Source organism: Tachypleus tridentatus, chromosome 9, assembly GCF_004210375.1.
Source record: "Tachypleus tridentatus isolate NWPU-2018 chromosome 9, ASM421037v1, whole genome shotgun sequence".
Lineage (NCBI taxonomy): Eukaryota > Metazoa > Arthropoda > Merostomata > Xiphosura > Limulidae > Tachypleus > Tachypleus tridentatus.
In genome coordinates, this window is record NC_134833.1 from 98627864 (window position 1) to 98636141 (window position 8278).

Genomic DNA, 8278 nt, shown 5'->3' on the forward strand with positions numbered 1-8278 from the left:
TCTTGCAGTTCCTTCACTGATGCTTTCAAATCTCACTCCTTTTGCACAGATAAGCTTTTCCAACATCCTTCATCTCATATGGCAAGTCAAAAGTGAACAAAACAGTACTCTTTCTGTCCTGACTCATCAGTTCCAACCTCCGATTCTTGGTCACATCAGTGCACTAGAGGTTCATCAGTTTAACAAGCTCTTAATTTGTCAATACGTTTGGTGTGCTTATGTATATTATACAACCACTGCTGCTCATAGTTTGACAAACTAAATTGCTAGAGAACATGATAAGGACCTCTCCAGCCAAGCTTCTGTGCCATTGATATACACTAAAGCCATATCCAGTCTATATGCTCAAACATAAATATTTTTAGCTGCCCTATAATGACACCCCTTTAGCCTTTAGTGTGAAAATTATTGTGCATCAATTAATAAACAGTTGTTTTGGAACAACATGGTACCTATTTAAAAATAAAAGATCTCTTTAAGCCAGCCCTCACCATTCATATATTTATTAAGCCTTTTCTTAAACTCACTTAAATTTTCTGCCTCTACAACATCTGAAGGCAACCCATTCCAAAGACCAATCACTCTATTAAAAAATAAAACTGTCTTAACTGAAGATGACTCCTACCCTGCTAAAATTTACATTTGTGTCCCTGGTCCTCTATTCTCAGCATTAAGTATGAAAAAAAACACAAGATAATGCATCAACACTATCAATTCCTTTTACAATCTTAATCAAATTCCTGAAACTTTTTTTTTTTTTCAAGAGAAAACAATTTGAGAGATTTCCAACTCTCATCATATAACAACCTCTCCATCCCAGGCATCATTCCAGTAACCCTTCTCTGAACCCTTTCCAACAATTTAATGTATTTCCTAAGGTAAGGAGCTAAAGACTGAACAAAATATTTCAAATGTGGCCTATACAATGAAATTATAACCTCTTTAAATTTGTATTTAATATTTCTACAGATACAACCAACACTCGTATTTGGTCTACCACTAGCAACAACAGTACACTGTTTGGAAGGTGTTAGAGACTGATCAATTATAGCACAAAAATTCTTTTTCCTTCATCACACTGTTAAGGTAATTCCCATCCAAATTACAGTTCAAATTACAACCCACATACAGTACCTCACATTTATTATAACTATACCCCATCTGTCATTTATTTACCCAAGATCTTAATATCATCTGCAAATTTAAGTAATTTATTGACCATTCCTTCATTTCTATAATTGATGTAAATCAAAAAATAGCAACAGTCCTAATACTGAGCCCTCATGTACCCCACTTGTGACATTAATCTAGTTTGATTGAACTCCATTTGTAACAACCCTCTGCTTTCTTACATCCAGCCACTCTTCTATCCAATTTGCTAAATAATCCCCCACATATAAAGATATGCTTTTTTTACAACCCTTTTGTTTGGCACCTTTTCAAATGTTTTCTGAAAATCAACTTACACCAAATCTACACTCTTACCCTCATCTACATAAGCAGTAACCTTTTCAAAGAATGTCAAAAGACTTGTAAGGCAAGATTTTTCCCTTAATAAAAAATATTGACTATCCAATAAAGTTTTAAACTTTGTTAAAATGACTTTCCGAAACATCTTTCAACCATCTTTCCAAAACGTTTTCCACAACTGATGCAAGAATAATGGGTCTATAATTTACTATGACAATTTTTATCACCTCCATTGAAAAGAGGAGTTACATTAGCTTACTTCAAATCCTCTGGTACCTGTTCATTATCTAGAAATGATAAAAAATAGTCACATATTCAATCTTCAACCTCCTTCAAAACCCTTGGGAAAATATTATGTGGCCCAGAAATCTTGTATTTTCAAGTTCCCAATGTTTTTCCTTTAATCAGTTCTTAATGCAGTCAGTTTATTTTTTTCTCATTTACCCACTGTTCAAGATGTAGAATACTGATTAAATCTTCATAAGTAAAAGTCAAAATTTAATAACCCAGGTGTCTTGTAATCATCGGGTATCAGCTTTCCTTCATCATCCTACAAGGGTTCAAGCCTCTTTTGGATTTTTATTATTATTTTTTTTTTTTTTTAATTTTTTTTTTTTTTTTAACCTTTAATGTATTTTCGATGTCCTAATTTTTACTAACTTTCTTCATCTTCTAACTACTGTCACACTTGTCAATTTAAAATTAAAGAAAAGCACCATACATTTATCTCAAATTCTTTGTTAGCCAATCTGGCCATTTTACTTGCAGCTGCACTTTTCTTCCTATAAAGAATATGTTTACCACGAATATTTATAAATTTATCAATAAAGATTTTCAACATGTGATCACTGTCTTCAATTAACTCCACTGCCCAATTTACAAAATATAATTCTTATTGCATCTATTCAAAATTTGTAACTGTAGTATCATTATTCCTTATCGTATTATGCAGCAAAACATTGAACCTTACAGATCAATGGCCACTTGTACCTGGATGTTCTCCAATTTCCATTCTCTCCATCATTTCTATATTTGAATTTAATAATAAATCTATTATAACTATACCTCTGACCACAGCAACTCCACATATTCAACTAACCTCATGCCCTGGGCAACCAAATTTTGGGTTTGAACTACCATAAATTCCACTTGAACAAGTGGGGTAGACCTCACAATCATTTTGCATTTGTAGTTTTCATGCTATAACTTTTAAATTATTAAGGGTACCTTAACAAAATTTAAGAGGTTATCAATAAACAATAAAACACTTTCATACACAAAATATCAATTTTTTTATAAATCTTAAGAGTTTTTAAGCGATGTTTTTCTCATGCCTTTTTTATCTTTTTTTGCATGTTGTCTATCCAACATACAAAGTAATTGTTATTTTAAGATTAAAAATATTTTTTATACATTAGAAAATTTTGTAATTCCACATGCAGAATCTTTATTATGTTCTGATAGTTATCAAACATTTTCCAAGAAAAAATCTTTATATTTTATCTGTTTTTTCACTAATGAACCTCTATAATTTTGGTAGATTTGACTTACCTGATAACAACCATTAAATAAAGAAATAAATATAAATTATGTTTCTTTCATTCTAGAATGACAACAAAACATAAAAACATAAATGTTTAGACTAAATAGTTTAAGACTCATAACATTATACACTTACATATATACACACACACAGACACACACACATACCCATACATTTATTATATTGATTTTTCACCTGTGCCTTGATAACAATACAGAAGTTACAATGATATGGTATATGTGCACTCATGTTACCACATCCAGTAATATAAAACTGACCTTTAGTTTTTACAAGTCTTGGCTGTGTTTTAGTAGACTAGTGTATTGTAATATACAATCACATTTCAATTAATTTGTAATATACATGCATATACATTATTACTATTTAAAAATAAGTTATTAAATTTATTTAATTTTTAAATATAGAATAATAAAGAAGCAAAGCAAACAATTCTCTTCTAGCTACAACCTTTGTACTCAGATGCTGCTTAACATAGGTTGCCAAGTCTTTTTAAAATTCTGCATGTGGAGAATATGAAAAAAACTTTTTTTTTAGGTTTTATATAGAAAGGTGAGTAATGTAGTAGTAATTATACTTGCTACTACTAAAAATATGAAATTTCAAGCAGGCTAAAGATACAGCCTACCTGCTTCAAATATTAGTTAGAGAGAATGAGACAGCCTATTAAACACATTTAAATGCTGTAAAATACACTAGGGGGAATTTTGAACTTTGATTACTCACGTGCCATTTATTGAAGTAAATGTATAAAATGAGACCAATTCTTAAAATCGAACGAGATGAGCAGGGTTACTGTATTTGGTTCAGTACATGAGTGATATAGTAAAAAGAAATATACAGGATTCTTATTTTATATCTTGTAAATATTGGTAATTTGAGTTCTTAATTCATACAAAACTATAGACTTAGTATTTTAACATCACAAAAACCTAACTGGAACCAGTTCTGCACGACATAAAAATTGACATTTAACTGTGTTTTTTGTTATAATAATGTATAATACTAAAATGTGAATTATAATCTACAGTTTGATACCAAACTTATTGAAATTAATTCAAACAGTACTTGAATAAAACTTAGTTAGTCTGGCAGAAAGCATAATAACTTGTTTTTTTTTGTAACCAATATGTCTATGATTACATCATAAACTTCTCTTTGCAACACTGGCTCAACAGCTGGAACAAGTTGTAACAATATGCCAAAATCCTTTTCTCTAGTCACACTATTGAGTGAATTCTTGTTTATATTAACATGTGACACAAATTATAAAAATTCAAGTACATTACTTTGGGCTTATTATAACTGAAGGTCAATTTACCAAATATTTCTTTAACTTACCAACTGTTCCAAGACACTCTGTACCACCTCAATACAGCTAGAAACTACCAAATGTTTAAAAATATCAGCAAACTACTAATGTATAAATGATGTTTTTAATCAATATAATTAACGTACATGATGAAAAGAAGAGAGCCAAGTACAAATACTAGTTAAAATTAGAATTTGGCACTTACAGGAAGGCAAGGATTTTGCTGGAAAGTAGTCAGATGAGCACTACTAAAATCATTCTTGTGATGTTAAAATTATTTTAGAGGAACAATTAAAATCTCTATTTTCTCTCAACAAAAGAAAGGTAAGAAGTGACCTTATTAAAGTTTACAAAATTACCAAAGGTATTGACATGATAAAGGCCTCTGATTCCTTTATGGTATAATCTGAAGACAATAAAACAGAAGATTTGTAAGGCAAAGGGTTAAGTCGGAAAAGTTTTATTTCTGTAACAGAGTAACTACCTTATGGACTAAGTTACCACCAGCAGTAATGGATTCCAAAACCTTATGAGAACTCATGAGAAAAATCAAAGAATTTCTGATACAAGTAAATGGGATATTTAAAATTTATATTTTTACATTTCTTTTCCCTAGGGTTCATTGTGCAAGAACCCTGAAGTACAAAACTGTTTCTTGTTGTCCATTTATTATGTTTAAATAGATATCCACAACATTCTACAAGTAAACAAAATCCAATATGGCTGGTCTTTATTTATTAACAATAATAGCAATCTTTTGTCCAAACACCTAACAGTCAAGTAAATAAGTATCTTCTCAGTTTCTGCTAGATATTTTCTTATCCGAGCTTGTCTGTGGCAACTTATCAAAAGCTTTATGAAAACCTTCATACAAGTCCAAACTCTTTCTATCATCCATATAACAAGTAACATCCTTGAAAAAGTAAACAGGTATCTGGTCCAAGCTATTTATCTATTTTTAATCTCACAATCTTTGAGCTCACCACTAAAGTTTTAACATCCATCTTGTTGAGGATAATTACAATATTTCTCATAGACTGCTTAATGTATAAAATGTTGCTAGTATCTTCTCTTGTATGACCAGAAAATGTAAGAACATTTAAAAGCACAGCTGTCTTATCATATTGAACACAAATCTTTCAATCAGCATGTTTTAATGGCAATGATCACTTAAACATTTTTCTTACATTTAACATACTTTACAAAATCAGTTTTCAGTTTTAACATTATCAATCAGCTGATTTGCATAATCCCTTATTTATTACCAACTTTTTTTTTTTTCACAAATTCATATCTTTCCTTAGTTCTGTAAATTTAAATCTTACCTATCAACTTAAAGTTAAGGCACCTATCCCTAATTTACCTTTGAAGGTAAGAACAGTAATTCTGGTTTTCATTCTGAATCTAGTATATGTGGCGAGTAAACTACTTAAATGAAATCTTAAAATTTGTGAGGTGTTTTGTCCTACCTGACAACATTTTCTTGATTAAAGCATTCCAGTAGATTCAAATAAACAGCTATGTGGGCAACAGTCCAACCAATATTGCTTCTGATGAGATTGGACAACTCCTGAAGCTTTGAAACACTCAACACTCCTGGAGAAGCCTGTACTATTATTGGAAGTTTATCTTTTAAGCACAGGTAAACATTCTGGCTTTTCTCGTAGTCAGAGGACCTGTGCAAACTAAATGTTTAAAAAAATATAACTTTTTAATAATTACCAAATCAAAAATTCCTCTAAATCATAATAATGTATGATGGATCAAAATAACAAAATTAATTTATACTAAGTTTTGCTTTCGAACTCTTGAAAAATATTCTCATACTTATAAATAAGTTATAACTACAGACAAAACTATATCATAGAAAGACCTTTGAATAAAGCAAAAATATGACTTTTCAAAACAGCTTAATAGCTATTCATATGTTTATTAACAATAAAAAGTATTCATGTATGTTCACATTCAATCAATGAAACTAAACCATTCTTACCTGAAAGCTGTACAAGGAAAGGATTTGACATCAGCATGTAAAACCACATCGTATGTGGCTGAACCTCCTTGACTGCCGTCATAGAGAACTAGACAATCGTCACGAAAACATACAAAACCGAAAACATAATTTTGTGGATCAACTTCTATTACTTTAAACTCGTTGTCTGTAGTGCCATATACTACTCTTTCCAGCAAGCTTCTTATGATTGACATGCTTATTTCTGCGTATATATATATATATATATATATATAAATCAGAGTATAAATATAATTTACAGAAATGGCATTTTAATTAAAAAATACTCATATTCTATTAAATTTTCAAATTTAATCGTAACTCTGACGAGTCTTATATATTTTTAATTTGAAACACACGGTTAGATACCAACCGTAGTCACCAATCTATTCCAGAAACACCGCCATCACAGTAATCAAAAATATTCCCAGGCGTCTCTACTTCCTTTTAAATTTCCTCGCTGCTGGCCGAATTTGTCTGTATATAACCACTCAAAACAGTGAGTTTCATGAACAAAATTTTAAAAACCTATATTTATCATAAAACATTTTTCACGCATAATAAAACAGACAGTTCCGAAAAACTAATGTATTGTTTTGTTGCATTTTCAACTACACACAATAATAACAGAAAGATTGTGTGCATCAATATTTACCTAATATTGTAAACTTCATCCAACACCCAAATAAATGCATACCAAAAATATCAGAAATAATGGGTTTTAATGCAGTAAGAAAATTTGAAAATAGAAGAAATTAATTTTAATTTAAATTTTTAAGAAATTTTAGTTACACAAAATACATCTAGATATATTTAAGATCTATATAAACACATTACACATTAATACAAACATATCAAAGATGCCGATTGAAAACTGATTTCCCGTCTGGTACAGAAATTGATTCGGATGGCCAATTACTAAACTAAATATTGTCATATGACACAACTGAGCAATAATTGAATGATTGTTTTCCTAAAGTCTTCTGATTTTTAGACGAAATGTACAACTTTCAGCAGACCTGATTTGTGGATTCCACCCATTACAAAAGTCCTGTAATGTCCATCTACAGAAATATGCAAGTTGTCAGTCTTTGCAATATCCGATATGAATAATTATTTGTTTTTTAATTTCGCGCAAAGCTACTCGAGGGTTATCTGCACTAGCCGTCCCTAATTTAGCAATGTAAGACTAGAGGGAAGGCAGCTAGTTATCACCATCCACTTCCAACTCCTGGGCTACTCTTTTACCAACGAATAGTGGGATTGACCTAACATTATAACGTCACCACGGCTGAAAGGTCGAGCATGTTTGGTGTGACGAGGATTCGAACCTGCTACACTCAGATTACGAGTCAAGCGCCCTAACCATCTGGCCATGTCGGGCTGACTGGTACTGTATAAGTTATGTTTCTTAAGAGTAATATGATGTAGTAGAGTAGTCTGTTTGCTTTGATAATCGACCGAAATGCCGATGACGACTTCTGAACTGTTATGACCGGGAATAAGTGCTCGACTAGTAAAATAGCCACTTGGTTGATAGCTTTCCGAGCTATCACATATTGTTTCATAATAGAATGCATGTTCAGTTAAGACAGTTGGTTGATTGAATAATCAGTGACTGAAAGGGCATTTCTTTCTGTGCTATCGAGTGTTATTTGGTAGTGAGATATTGTTCTGATGTTTTGGAATCTATGTAATTAAGTTGTAATGGATTTTATATGAAGAAGACAACATCAAATTACTTAAGTACAAAGACGGAACACTGATTAGAATTCTATAAATGTTTCAGCTGTATTTAATTGTTGATAATTGAAGTGGATTTTGACAAATAAGCTGAAAAGACTTGCTTTCCAATCACTCATGTTAAGTTTTGTCACAAATATTTGTACATGTTTGCATCAATAACTGCTTAAACAAGTCTGCG

The 8278-nt window shown here is 31.0% G+C and overlaps 1 protein-coding gene across 3 annotated transcripts in view; it reads right to left on the reverse strand.

Annotated features, from left to right (window-relative positions):
- Nucleotides 1-6990, reverse strand: part of LOC143225843 (85/88 kDa calcium-independent phospholipase A2-like) — a 56611-nt gene extending 49621 nt beyond the window's left edge. For 2 of the 3 annotated variants that reach the window (XM_076455961.1, XM_076455959.1), the window contains exons 1-2: nt 6337-6990; nt 5813-6028 (exon numbers count right to left, since the gene is read on the reverse strand). In XM_076455961.1, the coding sequence (XP_076312076.1) occupies nt 5813-6028; nt 6337-6551 (431 nt within the window). In that variant the 5' untranslated portion in view covers nt 6552-6990. The remainder of the gene's footprint in view (nt 1-5812; nt 6029-6336) is intronic. The other variant, XM_076455960.1, reaches the window with a different exon arrangement.
- Nucleotides 6991-8278: the final 1288 nt, after the last annotated feature.